Below are 18,914 nucleotides of genomic sequence, written 5' to 3' on the forward strand. Positions count from 1 at the left end.
AAAAGTTCTTGTCATATGAGCTAATTCTCTATAATCTTTCTTCCTTCTCTAATTCACCTTTTATCTTTGGGCTGTTGATATCACTGCAGATGTGCTTCTCTCTAAGGCAGATTTTTCAGCCAATACTTTGTGCTTCTCTGAGGATCCACATCTAATAGATCCTAAAGGCTGAATAAGAAGAGTAAATTCTGGAAGTACTGAGATTCTAATGTAGATCTTGTTCTCAGAAACTGTCAGAGGATGCTGCAACATAAAAGGGAGTCCTAAATGTAGTAAAGAATTAAAAAACTGGAATTTTTTTTTTTTGAAAACCCTCACTTGGTGTTTCTGAATGTTTCCAAAACTTTTGTTTTTTCAGATGGAGAATGGGGTATCCATTGGCAAGGATGGGATGATCAGATAATTTCCATCCTCACAATAGTCTCCCAACTTTGAATGCTGATTGCTTTTAGAAGCAATGCACGTGGATTACCCACCTGATCTGTTAAGCTTTTTTTTCTGGTACAAATGTGGTGAGAAGATATTGGTTTAAGAAGAATGTTCTTTTGACTGTCTGAATCTCCCAGTTCTTACAGTCCTGCTAATCGCTGAATATAGTTTACCTTTTTTGCTGTTGTGTACTTTTGCTTGACAAAAGGGCAGTATCTTAAGTCAGGCAGTATGAATTTAATGTTCAAACAGAGCTGTGAGGTGAAAGATGTTTGTCCCAAACAATGATTTCCAAGTGATGAGTGAAGGCAGAAAGCTGGCTTTTCAGGCTCTACTACCTTTTTTCAGTGTTAAGGGAAGAAATTCACAAAGCTTTGCACAATTTCTGCTGTTACTAGCAACTTTGTCATTCACCTCCAGTGAGGCCAAAGAAAGGCAGCAAATGGCATTGACTTTATCCAGAAGGAAGTCTTCAGTCTCATGTTTCAATACCAGCAGAAGATGCATATACTGTGTGTGGCATCACTTTCATTACTACTGTTTAAAAAGCGTGGTATATCAGAACTAGCTTTGGAATTGCTTGAATTCTTTGAGACAACCTCAGGCTAGACCAGATAGCTTGGGGATTTGGTAGTATTTCGAAGCTCCTATCTCTTCAGGCTTGTTATGCTCCTCGTGATGACACAACTGACCTGCTTTTGTGAGTTCTGACTTCCCACAAACATGGGATTCTGCCTCCTTCCTTTTTTCAGTTGTTTATTAAGTGAGAGCATAGGAGAAGCAACAAAGCCTTCTAAAAATTAGTTGTCATCCTCATGAAAGTCATGAGGGGGTATTGTACTGTTCAGCATGTGTATACTCTATGCTTCTGGGATGAACCTACGTGTTTTTTCCCAAGTTGATCACTGAGGTCTTTCAGCCTGCCGTTCATTCTGGTCTGATCATAAGATCACTGTACATCCATGTCTAGAATGCTTCCTTTGTCACTATGTTGGCCAGAATATCTATTAATAAGGCTATTTTAAATCTGGCATAGTAATAAAAATCTCCAGTTTCAACCAGTGTAATCAATAGATAAATTAAACTAAAACAAATCAAAACCAGCAAAAAAATCCAAACCAACCAAAACAAAAAAAAATCAACATAGGTTGATTCGCTTTTCATTTCATTTGGGTGAAGGAGGTTTTTGATACTGCTGTGGCTGCATGGGAACAAGTGGAATATAAATGTGAATAAAAGTTCTAGGCATAAGACCAAAAGCATGCCATTGAAATTGGGAAGAAGTTGCATTGATTTGCCTCATCAACTTCTCTAGCTAGTTATTAAGGTATTTGTGCAAATTTAAAGTTCTGACTAAACTGCCCTCCCTCACCAATGTTTTTGTAATGTCTTTAAGAGTTTTTCTTCCAAGGTTTATTCATTCATCATATGGATAGTAGAGGCAGCAGTGGTTGTGTTGATATTCCCTGTAAAACAAGGTGTTGTACAGTTTCCATAAAGGAGTACCTTCAAGTTTGAATTTCTGTGCTTTTCCCTAGAGTTACCTGTAGGTAACTTCATTCTTTGGTAGAGTAGATGAGGTGTTTCTTTTCACTGAAGATTTTAGAACCATATTAAGATCCCTTGCTTTAACAACAATTACTTTTCAGAGGAATACAGTTCTGTGGATCATACTTAGTGGGGCTATACTTCTTTGCTGTTCCACATGTACAGCCAGAGTTGGTTTCACTGGAATAATGGTGTTAACATCACCCACATGACAGCCTAATTTGAGAAAAGTTTTGTAAAATACCAACTCTCACATTTAGTAGACCCAAGAAGCTTAATACATTCCTCTTACTATTTATTATTTTTTCCAATTTTGACTATAATTGCTTCTTTTAAGGATTCCACTTACTCTCTGTCTGTACATTTGTATTATCACAGCCCAAAGTGGTTCCATTTCATTTTCTGTATTTGTCACCTGGAACTGCGGTTAACTTTGCCCCTTTCAAGGAATGATGCTCATGAAGATCTTTCACAACAGGTTAGGTTTTCTTCTGATCCTAAAATCAAGTGCGAGTTCCTGTAAAGAGAAAGAAGGTTCTTCAGCTAAGATTTTTGCCTTTTTTTTTTTTTCAAAAGACAGTGGGATTAAAATTAAGATACTAAATTCCTTCATCTGCACATGAGTATTTGAGTTGATAACTCTGATACAATCTGGGACATTCAAAAATTGGGTTGGAACAAACCCCCCAAAATGGAATTCCTTCTTGCTACTAAATCCTGTGTCCTTTGGGGATAGAAGAGTTTGGAACAAATGATAAGTCATATTTTATTCTGGAAAGAGGTTACAATGGTCAAGAAAGTTTCATGGGAAAATAAAGTAACAGACAGAGTAGTAATGGTTCAGTGTTGGGCTTACTGAACACTAGACTAAGATCCCACTCTGGGAACAGTAGGAGGAAGGAGCCTAATAAACCCTTTAAGGTGAAGAAAGCAAAAGTCTTTAAATTCCTATTGTCCAGAGGACTGAGAACCAAAAAGAACATTCAATGAGCCATAATTCTAGAGAGTGATAATCCTGTCTCCTCCCTCTCCAGTAGGGAATATAAAATACAGAGTATTAAGGAAGAGAGACAGAACTGGGACAAAACTAAAAGAGAAATTTTTACGTTTGAGACTGGAAAGCTTAAAAGCTTTAATAAATGAATGACTATGTGCCCATATATCATAGAAGAATGTTAATTCAATTTAAATGGGTTAAATTCAGTAGCAGAAACAGTCGGAGCATGAACTCCCTATTGACTAATTCACTGTCAATGGAGAATCTCAAAGGAATGTGTCGCATGGCTACCTTAGAGCCTTAAAAATGTAGCAGTGTTCTCTTTCTTATTTGTTCACTCTTCAAATTGCTGTGTTTTCCCAGATTTCTCTGTGCATGCGTATTCTCACAAAAGCATAACCACGAGAGTAGTGACTTCTTTTTTAATAAAACAAGTCTGAGCATTAAAATAGGAGGGTTTCTTTATACTGCAGCTGATGTCTTTCACTCATTTGTAATGTTGCAATTGCTATGCCAGATAGTCTAGACCTTCTAAAAACTAGAAATTTGCTAGGAGTCAGTTACAGCATACCCGAGATGATCTATGTACCTCAATTCCGATAGGATTTGATTTTGTTATTTCTCTCCTCTTTCAATGAGTCAGTCTCTAATGATTTTCTGTCATGTTTTTGTTAATGTATTCCTGCAGTCATCTGAAATAATTTTGAAGAGCTAGGTGGCCTGTGCATTTAGTATGATTTGTTAATATGATCTTTTAATATCTTTCACAGTGATTTAAATCTCACTTGATAAATTAAGCAATTATGTTCAATTGCTTTAAATTTACAGCAAAGAGGAAAGAATTGTGTTCCTAAAGGCATTTAAAAAGCTTTGCTAAATTCTTGTATGTATTGCCTAGTGGTAATTATTATCTAATTGTAAAGAATGTGGTATGTAAAAAAAGTAGACGTATTTTGAATTCTTACATCTGTCTACAGTTAGGAACATGCTTTAGTTCTTGTTTCAGATCATTTAATTAAAAATCCCCACAACCTATCCCAAACTGAAGCTCAGATATCTTTTTGAAAGGGTAGTCATCCTCTGAAATGTTAATTTTTTTCTAATCTTTGCAGGCCAATTTTTAAATAAATGCCATGCTATATCTAACATTGCATTCTGATGCACAGTAAACCTACAAGTGTGCTGGCAGCTGCAAGAAAGACCAGATCCTCTCTGAGAATCCTGACTGAATGTGTGCAATCTTAATTGTGGTAGGATGATGCAATTGTTGTTTTACACAAAAGGTCATGTGCTGTCTTAATGGTGGTGATGATTAGGGACTGTTTTCTGTAACCTTGAAACTCTATTAAGCCTAGAAATTGTTCATGTAAATACCATATCTTAATTGCATTTTTAACCTCTGCTTTCCATAGAAGCAGCTTGCAGAGTTTTACATAGTGCTAATTATTCTGCTAGTCCAGTAGCCTTAAAAACGTCTGTGGTTTTGTAGTGAATTTAAAGAGATTTGTATCTTCAGTTTGAAGATTTGCTCATTTTCCACTCTTTCATTTTTTCCCCCAATACCATGCTCTTGTGGGAAGTTCAAATTTAAAAAAAATTGTATTTTGCCCAGATTTCAAAATCAGAGACATGGCCCACATTAATGTTCGTGCCAGTGGGACATTTGTGTTCTATTTTCCAGAGATGGTGGATGGAAATAATAGAGAAAACCCAAAAGGATGGTGATGGGAATACAGCAGGGAAAGGAATGGCGGAGCAGTTTGTAACAGCTAAGGAAGAGAGGAGAGGTTTTCATATACAATTCATGTAATATTATCTTTGGTTCAGGCTGTCAGAGAAAATGACAGCCTTAGCTGAAAGATGGATTTCAACTCCTTTTTTTACAAAAAACTAGAACTAGATTATCTCTAAGGTCCCTTCCAACCTGAGCCAATCTAAAATTCAGTTCCAACAAGTGCCGCTACCTTTTTGACTTCCAGTGGCATCCCTGCTGTTCTTTTGCTGCCATTGTTTATGTTCTTCTCTGGTGTTATTCTGGTTTTATTCTGTACTATGACATTTCTTTTATGCAGTTGTCATACCACATTCACATGAATGACAGTGTTTCTGGAAACTTTAGCTTACTAACTGTTATCAGGGTCCCATATGGGCCCCAACAGGTACATCTGTGTCAGCTTTCTGTAACAGGTCCATCAGACACCTCAGTCATTTACCTAAAACACTGTCTTCCAGGTTTCTCAAGTCGAGTGTTGTTTCACAGGGCTTTGTTCAGATCCCTTTTGACTTTGAATGTACTTCGAGCTCCAGTTGGGTTGATTTTTCTCTGGTTGTAATTTTTTTACAGAATAAATGCTTCTGATTCAAATTTAATTCCTTTAAACTTCTGTAATATCTCTGTAGTTTAGTTGTCATGGCCTCCTTTTGGGTGACTCAGTGCAAAAGATTGCACTTTGCTAATTTTTAGCTTTTTTTTCTTAAATATTTGTCTTGGCAAAGCCATTTGATAAAACCATCTGTATTTTTGCTAAGGTATTCAGCTCTAATGTATCCAAATCAATCTCAGAACATTATTCTTCAAACAGGTTCTCTGAAGAATAAAAAAGTTTAAAAGTCTGTAGTTTCCCACTACTTTTCAATTCTAGTTAGTTTTACTGAGCTGTGTTGAAGCTTTGGCATTAAAAATTATAACAGAGCAAAAAATCACATTCTTCTCTTGCCATATGTAAATCTTCCTGAATTTTCTTTAGCTTTCCTCTAGGTCATTTCAAATCCTTGCATTCCCAGATTCCTTTCTTGATAGTATCCTTCTAGCACAAGGAATGAGGCCTGCTGTAAGCAACTCTGTGCTCGCTGAAAGTAATGGTGTTGTACATCCAAATTTTGGCTTGACTCTGCACTTTTGAAGACATTTTCCATTATTTAAGGCCAGTTTTACCCTTATCAGCCTACATATTTGAGACTTACAGAATCATTGAGATAACAGGTTTGCCATGTAGAATCTCTGAGGGGCATAGCAGACAACTTTCCCCAGACTACTTTGAATGGGAGTCAAACCATTCCAGTTTTATGAAAAGGAAGCCCTTGGACTTGGTATGACCTAGTAAATTTCACTATATAATAGTACTCAGAGCACAGAATTTTCTTCAATTATTCTTTCATTATTTGTTTCACCTGATGCCATAAATTTTAGAATTATAAGCATTTTCCAGTACATAATCCTTCCTGTATATTTCTTATATTTTCTCTTTTGAAGGAAGAAAAACTAGTTGGCTTATGACGGTCAATTTAGAATTTAATCCCTTTCAAGTTTACTCTGCATTTTGTGTTCTATCAGGATGCTGCAATTTTCACACAAGTTACCGATGATTTTCAGTTTTGAAAGGATCTTCCAAAGTGTAACTGTCTTTAGATTACTGCTGGCATGCTGAACTTAAGAAGGCAAATCTTGAACTGCATATCACTGCTTTCCAGCACCGTGACACTCACACATTCTAAAGTGCTGCTCTGGAGCTCTTAAAAACCTGGCTTTTTACACAACTGTGCTGCTAAAGCAGTTGAAACAAACAAACCAACAAATTTTAAAAAATGAAATTGTCTAGACAACTTCTCATTTTGGATCTTTCCAGAAGAGTCTACCAGATAATTAATGGAAAAGTAAAATCTGAAAGCAAAACCGTATTTGCTTACAGTCATACCCGTCTGGTTTCTGAAAAACCTAAAAAGATTTTAGGTAGTAATCTGTTCCATTTTCTGTTTTGTAATGCTTTTAGTCAAAAGGTCTAATTCCTTCCAAAATTCAGTTTTGATGCCTCTATGCAAACTTTTAGATACACTTTGATGTTCTCATGATTACATGAAATTTTATATTTTGTGTGATTTTAAATCAAATATGTTGAATCTATAATTTCTCACATCTTTAAGCTGAATAAGCAATATTTTCATGTTGTTAAATTCAGTTAACCCACACAAGATTTATTCTACATGCATATTCCACGTAGTTTAAAATACAATAAATAACAAAAATAGCACTGCTTGTCAACCCTGTCAGATTTTTCTGAAATTATGTTTCTTGAGTCTTCCATATCTCCCAGGTCTCCTGAGTTTTACAGTGAAATTTTGGAAGACTCTCATGATATGCTTTAAAAATTCAGAGGTTGTTATGGGATTTGGTGACATAATTGTAGTGGAAAGTGGGTGTTTAAGACAGATGGTGGAATCACTGAAAAACCATTGTTGTCTTGTTTCACTTATATCCAAGGGAAACATTAATCCAGTTTGGGAAAACATTGTGTATATGTGAAATATAAACACTTTCCTAAAGACTTTTTATCTATACAACAAACACAAGATTTTTTCTAAAACAAGGGGAAAGATAAATAGATAGCTAAAATACTTCTTCCTAAATCAAAGATTGATTTAATATTAAGTTACTGCCTTGAACAGTTACAGAATATTAAGCCTCTAGTTATGAAAGAGGAAAAATAACTGCATAATTAGAAGGAAACTTGTCTTCTTTAGCAGTATCATTTTTTGTGTGTTAAAATTATACAGAGACTTTGATTCCTTGGATGATAGGGACTCAGAAAGCAGATGTCAATGTCTTTTTCTTACAAATATTAAGCTTGTGTTCCAACCAGGTTGGTCCTTTTCCTCACACAGGGCAATGCCCAGAATCACTCCTCTTGCTCCTTCTTAAGAGTTTTGTTTTTTTCCTGGATTTTCTGTTTCCTTTTGCAGCAGATAAACACAAGCATCAAGCATGCATTTGTTCTCAGTCACCTAGGTTTGCTTATGTTTGGGCTGTTTTTCTTTGTGATTTTGAGCCTGGAGTGGTGGAGTCTGTGTCTGGCTTTGGAGCAAGGACTGATCTCATTGAAAATCAAGAGGGTTACATGTAGAGCCACTAAATGCAAACTAAAAAAGGGAAGATTTTTTTCTCTGAAGTAAATTACCCTTGGTAGAGGGTGGGGCAGTAAATTAAACTGGGAGAAAGAAAAACATGGGGATGGCCGTGCTGCCTCTGACAGTGCTTACAGTAAATCAGAGGAGGAGTTTGGACATGTTTTCAAGAACATTCTCCCAATAAAAATGTGTGTATTCCAGGTGAAGAGCGATGGTTTTTACATGCATATCCGCAGATTTCACTGCCATACAACTGTTTACTGTTCTTTCACCCTGTACAAGCTTTCAGCTTTCACAGTGTCCTGGCAAGCAATGGAAGGGCATGTTCTGTGACAGCCTTCTGCTTTGGTTTGTTCTTAGACCAGCCATTGGCCACTTGCTAGGTTCAGTTGATTCTTCCCATCCCTAGCATTGCAAGAGAATTTTAGGAAGTCAAGCTCTATGTAGGCAAAGTTACCATGCTTTTAGGGGGGGAAAAAAAGCCTTATGAGATGCAAAAGCGTGTTGGAAAGCTTATTTTCAAAAACTAATGAATTATGATTCAGTAGAAGTAAATGTGTATCTTGCATTACTGTCAGGATTGCTGGCCCAGTGCTAGAGTCACTAAAGCAAAGTAATTGCTATTTATTTTCAGAGATTCTTACACATTTTCTAAAATAGGTAAATTATCAAATCTTTTGAAACTAATGTAGTTGTATTTTTCAACAATCCATTGTTTTCTGACATGATTTTGAATTAATGGAGGAATTTTTATTATTGCTATTATTCAAAACAGAATCTTACTACCTTAGTGTCCTATTATCCATAAAAATATTATATATATATGGTGTTTATTTTCAAGACCTGCTTAGATCACTGGCCTTGCTGTACTTAGGACATTTCTCACAGGACGAGAACTTAATTTCTTATATCAACAAACAGCATCTATTATCTTAATTATATGGTTATTTCATGTAGTACTCTTACACTTGCAAGCAGGCAATTCCTCCAAAAAGAACAAACCACAAAAAAGCCCTTTCTCTAATGTCCAAGTGCTCATAACTGATAAATTTTATTACATTGTGGATTGCTTTCTCCTGGTAGAGACTTTATATGGGATTGTCTGATCTGTAACTTCTTTTTCAAGTTAGAAATATTTTTAAGTAACTCATTTGATTTGAAAGATCCACACTATAATAGATATATTCACAGTCTTTATTTCAGATTCTTTTCTGAAAAAAAAAATACAAAATAAAAATCAAACCAACATATTTCACGTGCTTTATCCTGTGAATAATTAATTTTTATAATTTTAGAATAAATTTCAAAAATAACATAAATGTGAGAAGTCAGATTTGAAGTATATGCCTTGTGGATTGGAATAAAATGTGTTTATAAATTCCTATTATCCTAAGAAGGTTCACAGATTTATACATTTTGGCTGTTCTCTCTAAATGAGATAGCTTTGTGACTTATATTTTAGCTTTCTTTAATAGGATAAAGGGGATTAGAATTTGGGTTTTAAAGCTTTCTGTGTCTTTGTTATGTTACTTGCAAGAAAATCGTGATTCTTACTCCAAAATGGAAATGTCAGTGCTCTGCTGCTGACATATTTAATTTTTTACAATATGTTGTGGAAATTGTATTACTGTAAGAATAATGTTGTTTAAGATGTCTTGGGAATTTCTCATAATTCAGTGTGTCACACTAAGGGATAGTAACAGATGACCCTGCTAAGTGATATGTGGAAGAGGCACAATGCATAGATGCCTGAGGGATAAGTATCTTCCCCTTGGGAGATAGCAAAGAGAACAAACACTTAAAATTCTACCAAAAGTAGAATTTTGGGTATGCCAAATAATTATGTCTGGATAGATACTATTTTTGCAGAATTCTTACTGTTGCTTCTGAAACATCTCTAGCATGAGGCTGTCTGGGACTTCTGAAGTGTTGTTGGCACTGTCTTACTCAGGACTAGTCACTGCACATGCTGTAGATTAAATTGTTCCAAGAGTTTATCTGATGGTCTCTCCTCTGAAATTTAACTGTTACAAATGTTGGTAATTCCTTGATCCCTTTCTGCAGTCACTTTTGATCTTGATTAGCAAGCAGAATAGTTGAAACTTAGGGATCTGCTTGAGAAAAAAGTGACACTCTACATGAACAAAGGCAAAAACAAAATTTCAGAACCCATTGGGAAAAATACAAAAATATTTTGAAAATTTGAGCTGTGAGAGGATAAATTTAAATAAGGAATTGTACATGATTTTGCTTGAGGTACCGAAAGAGTTCATTTATCAGTTTGAACTCGGCAGGTGAATAATTGACATGGTTATGAGGATTATGATTATTGGGAAGGTTGTTTGGGAAATAGGCATTTCAAATCACAAAACAAAAAGCTCCTAAAGAGACGTGCTAATCAGCTAAAAACTGAACCCTGCATCATGACAATTTGTAATTACCCTTTACTTTAAAACAGTAGTACTAGAAACAGAACAAAAAGATTTCTAGTAAAGACTTTCATGCGTGCCTGTCTTAAATATTTTAGATATATCTGTGTGTTACTTAAACAGTAAACAACAATTATAGATAATCTCTTTTATCCTACTGTGATTTTGTGTACTGTGGATAGTGTTATGTTAGTAAATTTTAATGATCAAACAGAAGTTATTTACGTGTTTGCAGAACATCCAGTTGAGAAGATTTCTGTCTCGTTTTGAAATAAAATGCCTGCTACTATCCAAATGTTCTTAACTGTACTCTGAAAAATGTTTATCTTGTATTTAGCACTTGAACACAGCAATAAGTAACCTGGATAGGGATTTCTCAAAGGAAAACTGAAGGGTCAAGAACAGAAATCCCTGTGAGAATCAATCTTATTTATTCATAAAATGAGAATGTACTGACTTGAGGGAACAATTCAGTGATTCTTGAAACATATTTCCATTAACCTCTGACATAGACTGGATGAGTAAAAAGTGTTGATTCTACTGAAAACTTAGATTTTCAGCATTCCCTTCTTAAGCACAAAATTTACCAAATAGTGACCATTTGTTGATAGCATTTCCAGTCAGTCACTTTTTCTTGTTTTTCATTATGCTGATTTAGAAGCATTTTTTCTTAAAAGGTGATGCTTGCATCTAGTCAAATATTGCTCCATTTAAGAACTTGTAGTTATATACTCATTAGAACTGTATTGTTAAAATTCAGAAAGCCATTTCAGTCTCCCCCCTGTATGCAGGCATAGTGAGCACAGAAATAAGCTTTTCATTTATGTGAGCATCAGTGACTGCATTTAGTATGTCACTTCCTTTTTGTTTAGTCTCAGTCACCTTCCTCTTAGTTCTAGATGGAGCATCCCCTCTTACCATCAAAAAACCAAGGCAGCAAATAAAATGAACCAGCAAAAAAACCAACCAAACAAATAACCCACAAACAAACAAACAAAAAGTTGGGGTAATTGTCTATTAAACAGCACACCTTGAATTGTGTGCTTCTAGAAACAAGTAAATCAAGCTCAGACATTCTCTAACAGGCTTGCTCCGCTTCAAACATTTTCAAGTCGTTTAGGTAAGTCCTGTGTTCCTGTGGGACATCAGCTTCCTCTTGCTCTGTGGCTTCCTGGCCCATGAATTTTAATTTTTTTGCCCAGAATTCAGTCTGCATGTGTACTTTCCTGTAGTAGCCACCTCCAAGGATGCAAGGGGGCACTGGGACTTTGCTGAGATGGTATTTGTTGGTATAGACTGTGTCAAGAGAAATGTGTGCTCTTTGTTTCTACCTTCTACCTAGAAACTTTGGCTACATTTTCTTGCCTGAGGATGGGACAGGCCCTGTGGGATTTTACCTGGAAATGGCTAGATGGCAGATTTGGTTCTGTTCTCCTTAACTAAGTAGTCACAGCCCAGCAGCTGATGCTGCTGCAATTCCTGCTGCCTGTGCTTCCACTGGAAGGCAAAACAAGCCAAAGCTGTAGCAGCTTTTATTGTGTATTTTGGTCTACTCTTTCTGCTTCTCTGAAAAATATATATGTAAAAGAGGAGAAACACTACCTTTTAATACTTGATGTTTCAGTTAAATTTTACTTAGAATTTCTTGAAATACAAGAAAGACACTTTGCTAGCATGAAAAGTAGTATCCCTGCTGAATAGTAGAGGTTTGTCAAGAAATGGAGGAGGCAAAACTTGCAAGAAAGAAATCACTAGAAGCAAAACTGCAAGGATATGATGGATTGGGGAGATCTGGGCAGAATACTTCTCTGCTAAAATAACTATCTAGAAGTGTCAATTTTATGGCTTTCTAAATAAACACTCATCTTTCCAGTCTGATTAAAGTTTGTATTGGTATGTCAGTGTTTCATGTAGCATGTTGTTGTGTAGAGTTACTTGTTGAAACATGTATTTAAATTTGTTATTGCCATGGAACTTAAAAACCTCAGATGTTAACTAAATTATAGAGATAGAAAAGGAGGGAGGCTTTTTGTCTCTAATTAAACATAAAGGTGCTTTGAAATTAATTTTAATTGTTTTCATTTTTTCGGAGGTTTCAGCATTTAAATCATCTGTTCTAAACCAAAAAAAGTTTTCCCAAGTTAGTGTCATTCCTCCTATAGTCCAGAGAACATACATGTGTTGCTGACACTTCTGCACAGGCATCTGAGCTGCATGGAAGCAGTTGCCATGAACATACTCTCTTTCATCTAATTTTTGTTTGCACTGGTAAAGTGTTAACTCTGTTCTGGACATCTTTGATGTCACTGTTGTATTAAGGACAGCATGATAATAACGACACTTTGAGACGTAAAAGGAATAAAACTTGGTTGCTTCTACTCAGAAAGTGTCATCTGCCTTCTGCATATGAAAATTCCAGGCCCAACAGACTGCGTCACTGGAAATATGACTTGTGGCTGGTGACATGGATTAAGAATTGTAGAGAATTCCTTCAATTTCTTCTCTTGTTTTATATTGCTGTTACTAATGGCATTTGAGTAAATTGTATAAATGTGTAAATCATTAAGAAAACAAAAATATTCTAAGTGCAATTAGGAATCTATTTCCTAATCTGTTTACCAAGACTCCAAATCTGTCCAGTAAGACAGCAGCAGCTTGGAATTTGATCTGGAGCCACCTGATCTGTTATTTTACAAAGAGGAAGTATAAAGAGCCAGGGACCTGGAACACAGCAGTTTCTTTTAACATGTTAGTAGTGACTGTGATAGCATTACAATGGAGACAGATAAGAGAACTTCTTCCCTGCTTTCAAATTACATAGTAAATTTATGTCCATTTCCAGGTGGTTACCATGTAGAAGAAGGTTGAAGAATTGATTTCAGCCAAACATTTTGACATTCTTGCATTCTGAACTTGGTGATGTAAATACAATTAATTCTGATTAGCAGATCATCATACCCAGCTAGGAAATCCTTGTAACCCTTGTTTCCATCTTAGGTAAAGCTCAATTTTATATAAATAATATTTTTTAAATTATTTAAAACATTTCTTTTTATTGAGAAGTCATAATAAGAAAATAGTTTCAAAAGTTAAATTAAAAACTAAATTACATGAAAAATGCCTATTACTGCAGCAAAACACATTTCCAAATACTTGGTGAGGCAAAATTGATGAGGACTGATCTCATAAAGTATAGTGTCCAAACTACATATTGCTTATCTGTCTGATTTGTAAGAGTGATTACCTTAAAATTGCTTCTGAAAACCAGAGTTAAAGTTATTAAAGTTGGTATTAATATATTCTGGAATAGCAGCATATATATATTTACATGATGCTTGCTTTATAGACACACCCTCTGAACTTTCTGGTGTGTACACATACTTGCACAGCTACCCACTCACACACCTTGGAGGGCAAGATGAATAGGCCTTTTATCTGACTCTGCACCATTAGGGAACAGTAAAGGCATCTCTTTACCAATTATGTGGCATAAATTTGTATTGATAGTAATTGCATCAATCAGTGCTACAGAAGACATCCAACAAAAGAAACAGAGACACGTTTTGTTCAGATTAATAAATGGATTGGTAAGGTTAATAATAAGCCTTGAGCCAGAATATGTTCTAGACTGATTTTCCCCCCCTCTGTTATATAATGCAATATTTCAAAGTGCATTTGTCTCCAGAAAAATAATTATCTCAACAAATACTTCCTCCTTGTCATCATACTTACCCTTTTTCTGCAGTGTCAGTCCTGTGTGATTAAAGCAGTTTTCCTTTAATGCAGTCGTATTTGTAGAGGAAGCTGATTAGTTAACTTGTGGATTCTATTATCCATAAACAGATAGTTTACTAAGCTGCAATTAGTTGCAGCTTTTAAGACCCACTGAAAGTAACACAATTACCTAACTGCTTGGAAGAGCCTGAGGTTATGGGAGTAAGTGAAGTGACCTGATTTGCCTTTCTAAAACATTTTATCTTGATTATTCCTGTAAAAGGAGTGAATTTTGAAGGCCAACACTTGAGAGTCAAACAAAGGTTTTTTGTCTGTAATGTTGTGTCTGATTTTCAAATTACAGGAACTAAGAGCATAGAAGTTCCATTTATGTTTCTACATAGTCATTTTTTCTGGGTACAGTCACACTTTATCACTGTGAAGGGTTCTAGGACATGGTATATCTGTGGTTTTCTGGTTTGAAGGGGGATGAATTGCATGCTGAAGGACTCTGGGAGCTACACAGTTGCAAAAACTTGGACATCTAATAGCACACCTAAAGTACTCCTCCTGGCTTACAGCTGCTAGCCTGAGGCATGGGAAATGGCAATAGACATCTACGTTCAGACATCTGTGTGCCACCCCTTGCTTCCCTCTGTCAGCTGAATCGGGAACAAAGGATAACTATCTCAGCTTGTTGATGCCTGTGTTTGGTCAGATGACCCCTACACTGAAAGTCTTAGGAGCAGACTTTGTAGGGCTTTCGAACCATCTATTTCCTAGAAATTCAGTAAATCATTAATAAAGCTTATTTTTGCAGTTTTGAAAGCTGTAATTTTGTCTAATAAGCAAAGTAAGTATATTTAGCTCCCCACTATTAGTTAACAGTCAAAACAGTGTATAGGCATGATTGTCCCAGAGCTGGATTTTTGATATTTGAAGAAACAGACTGTCTTAATACCTCTGATTTGGAAGGAGGTTTTTCCCAAATTAGGCAGTTAGATTTAACTGAACTTTAGAAATAGGCAAATACTTAATATACTTTATTAAATAATGTAATACTTTTTCATTTTTTGCTCTCTGTTCTGATAAGAATGTTAATACTGAATTCTTAGCAACATCTTCTGATCTGTATATTTTTCTTACCAGGTTCCAGAGAGAAAGAATAGGAGTATGCAAGGCTAGGGATAATATGTTGCAGTAACAAACCTAATTTTAAAGATTTCAAGAAAACTCAGCAAAATTCTTTTGCTACATGGAGACTTTTCAATAGGATGGCTGTGGTGTCTTAATTTTGTCTCTGAGGTGGGAGGCTACCTGAAAACCATTCGCCCAGGGTTCTTCAACACAGATTTTAGGTTTAACTACTATCTCAGAAAACGAAGTGAGCAATCTGTGAGTCAACATATTCCTCAGTTTTAGCTGGAGAAATTAAAGTGCTGTCTTTTTCTTAGATTCTAGTAGAATCAAAAATACTTTACATTTTTTGTAAAACTGAGGATTGTGTCATAGATTTCACACTTTGGGAAGTCTTACAGTATGTAATCTAGACTAAGTAAAATTATTTGATGCATTTTCATAGACCCATGTTGAAGCCTTGACCCATTTGGCTTTGTACCACAGGTCTAAACAGCTTTTTAGATTTGCTAGAGCTATTGGCCCATTTTCTAAAATACATAATTAATTTTGTAGCAGCTATGACTACCTTTCAGTTCTGGTCATCTACCTACTGTAATTGCAGCCTTTTTCAGAAGAAGGTCATCTCATATTATTGGTAGAGTTTGCTGTTAAGGACAAAGAATTTCATTCCAAAGAGACAATTCTCCAAGGTTTAAGTTTGTATCTTACCAGTTATTTCCTACATACAGAAAGCTTCTGTGTAAAATTCCAGTTTCTCAATACAGATAAATCTATATTGGATAAAGCTGTATGACTTATAAAAAAATTTAGTTTGGTCAGTGTCCTTATTCCAGCTTATTTGACAAGCTAAATACTCCACTTTAAGTTGCTCAGAACGGCGTTTTCTATTGAGGTTGAGAATTTGGACTTTTAATTTGCTTTCTGGATATGTCGCTTGAATAGATGAGTGTCTATATTTAGGAGTAAAAAATTCTTTTTTGCTTGTTATTTTATTTCTCAGAAAACAGAAATCCACCAATTCTAATTATATGCCCCAAACAAACAAAGCTGTTATTGTAGTTGTTTTCCTATACATCACTATGGTATGTCACAGCCTGTGGATAATTAGGTAAAGCAAACTCTTCTCATGAAGAGGAGGTTATGTTGACTTTTCATCACACTTGGTAGTGTGATGCAGTGTGATGCAGTTGTTTGACTGTTACCACAAAAAGGAAAACATTTTTTAAAAGTAATCCTACTAACTGTATAAGTGTCCTGGTTATATAAATAATGCTGCAGATTTTAACAGGATTCCTTAAACTGTCATCTGAGAAGTTAGGCTGCAGAAATGTTTTCACACTCTACTTATGTACTGATTTTTTTTATTCCCAGGTCCAGTCTGTGTATGACATCGACCAGTATGAGAATATTTCTTTTTTGTGCATGATTCTGGAACAACTTCTTCAAAATGAGACAGAAGAAAGTAATGTTTCAAGCTCAGACTATGGAGGAGAAGAAAAAATCAAATTTCTGAAGAACCTTGATCAAATTATTCTTCATCTCTCAGATGAATTCCCTTTGTTTTCTTTATATTTGTGGAGAGTGAGTGTTCTTTTGAACTCAGGTCAAATGCAAATTGATTAAAACAAGCAGCCTACTTTTTAACCATGTGTTTGTTGTGGGATTGCATTGGAAAATTTTCGAGCCAGACAGGGATATTATCCTTATTGGAAAACATTTACTTTAAACTACTTTTCTATACAGCAGTTTCAGAGATAATGCAATTTATTTCCAATTCTGAATATAGAAAAAATGTAATAACCCAGATGCCATTTTCAATAAATGCTGTTTCTTATAACAGAAAGCAGTGTGTTGGTGTTTGTGCACACAGTGAAAATGGAACAAAGAAAGTTGTTTCAGGTTCTGTTTAAAATAAATACCATAAATTTTCAAGTACAGTCATCATACATGTGTAGAGCTTCCAAGTTAGGAGACCAATACCTGTCCTTTAAGAGTTGTGTAGCTTCTTCATGATTTAGAGACACTGTCTGAAATAGAAATGTTTATTTTAAACTTGGTAACTTATCAGTACAGATTTTTACAGGACAAACTTCGTTAGTGATAATCAAGTGAGTCATTACTTGAGCAAAATAGTATCTGGTGCTCAGTTTCACAAATTTCTTATGTTCATTGTATACTGCTTGGCTTTACTTTTGTAAACTTGGCCTAATTCACTCTGAGTTGAGTAATGATTTCAGAGGTCTAATCTGAAGTGTAACTCATTTAATAGTTACTTTAAACCCTTCTGTTCAAAATTAATGAATATTGATAAAATCCCCTTTGGTATATTTAGGTATTATATGATATTTAATGAGTTTCTTCTATGTAATGATATTATATTCATAGTAATAAGTAAAGTAACATATTTTAACAGAAATTAACTTAAAAGGTCTTTAAAGTGTGAGCTCAACAATATCTTAACTGAACTATAGTCTTTGATAAATCTAAGGGATAACTATTATGACCAATTGCTCTTTTTTATATTCGATAAACAACATTTTAGTTTTATTATATCTCCTAGAAGTGTATATTCACTATAAATGCAAAAAAATTTGTGCATTAGCCGTTGTCCTTCCCCTTCAATTTTTATGTCAGGAAAATTCTCTGAAACACCACTATCTTGTTAATTTGAATGCATTTATTTTTTAATAAAACTTTGCTTTATATATATGTAAACTGCATTGATATTTAGATAGCGGGTTACTTTGATGGTGAATTGGCTCCCTAGAGAGTATTTTTTAGTTAAGATCCTGGCCTCTGTTCTGTTTCTTAAAATTCCTATTTCATATGTCATCTCAAACATTTGTTGCATTTGTTTAATGCTTTCTTCTAGCTAACTTTCTTCCAACAGAAATGTTTGGTTTGCAAAACAAGCATTCCTGACCAGTCACATGAGAAAATTAGATACGTTTAGCCAAACTAAAGAAAACAAATCAGTGTGGAAGTTTAGTAGCCACTCAGGAACTACTGCACCCTTTTTGTTGCTGCTTTGTTTGTTTGTTTCATTCTGGTGGTGGATCAGTTCTTCTTTCTCCCTCCACAGCACTGAAAGCATGATTGCAAAAACAGAAAGGAAATTAATAAACAAAACAAATAATTATCTAATTGATATAATAATTTTTTTTTCAAAAAACCTTCATTCAGATGTACTATATAAGCAAAAGACAGAAAACGCAGAAGGATATTGGCATCTATATAATGGCAAAATGTGCATTGTTTCAAGCCTGTTGTTTGAAAGAAAAGTTTCAGCCCTAGATTGCACACCATATTTGCTCATCGATTGGCAAAAGGTATTTTTGTTGTTAGTAAAGTAACTCAGGCAGAAAGAGACACATATTTTCTTCTTTGCAGATTTTAGCTCTTTCTCTACGGTAAGCTCTCCAGGCCACTGGAAGAGCAGTGGATATTTTGGGAAATGTATTCATCCTTGGTGAATTTTGAAGTAACTGCTGACTTGGAGACATGGTTTTTTGGTTGGTTTTTTTTCAGAAAGATAAGGTTTTGTATCCAGAGGTGGCACAACTACATGGCGCTTACGCTCTGACAGGGATTTGGAACACTTGCACAGCTTTGAAAATGTTGAGGCAGAGTGAGAGTTCCCCTTGCAATGCCATTGCAGCAATCTAGACACACACTCGCCTCTCTGCAAAAGTGCTGTTGACTGGTCAGCTGGCTCTTCTTTTCTGCTTAGTGCAGAATTAAATAGGGCAATGAAC

The 18,914-nt window shown here is 35.2% G+C and overlaps 1 protein-coding gene across 3 annotated transcripts in view; it reads left to right on the top strand.

The window, feature by feature from the left end:
- The window catches only part of MEI4 (meiotic double-stranded break formation protein 4), a 69,847-nt gene extending 52,206 nt beyond the window's left edge, over positions 1-17,641 (top strand). Inside the window, exon 6 of one of the 3 annotated variants that reach the window (XM_063389502.1) lies at positions 16,531-17,641. In XM_063389502.1, coding sequence (XP_063245572.1) covers positions 16,531-16,782 — 252 coding nt within the window. In that variant the 3' untranslated portion in view covers positions 16,783-17,641. The remainder of the gene's footprint in view (positions 1-16,530) is intronic. The other 2 variants (XM_063389505.1, XM_063389503.1) reach the window with 2 other exon arrangements.
- Positions 17,642-18,914: the final 1,273 nt, after the last annotated feature.

Source organism: Prinia subflava, chromosome 2 (assembly GCF_021018805.1).
Source record: "Prinia subflava isolate CZ2003 ecotype Zambia chromosome 2, Cam_Psub_1.2, whole genome shotgun sequence".
NCBI classification, from domain to species: domain Eukaryota; kingdom Metazoa; phylum Chordata; class Aves; order Passeriformes; family Cisticolidae; genus Prinia; species Prinia subflava.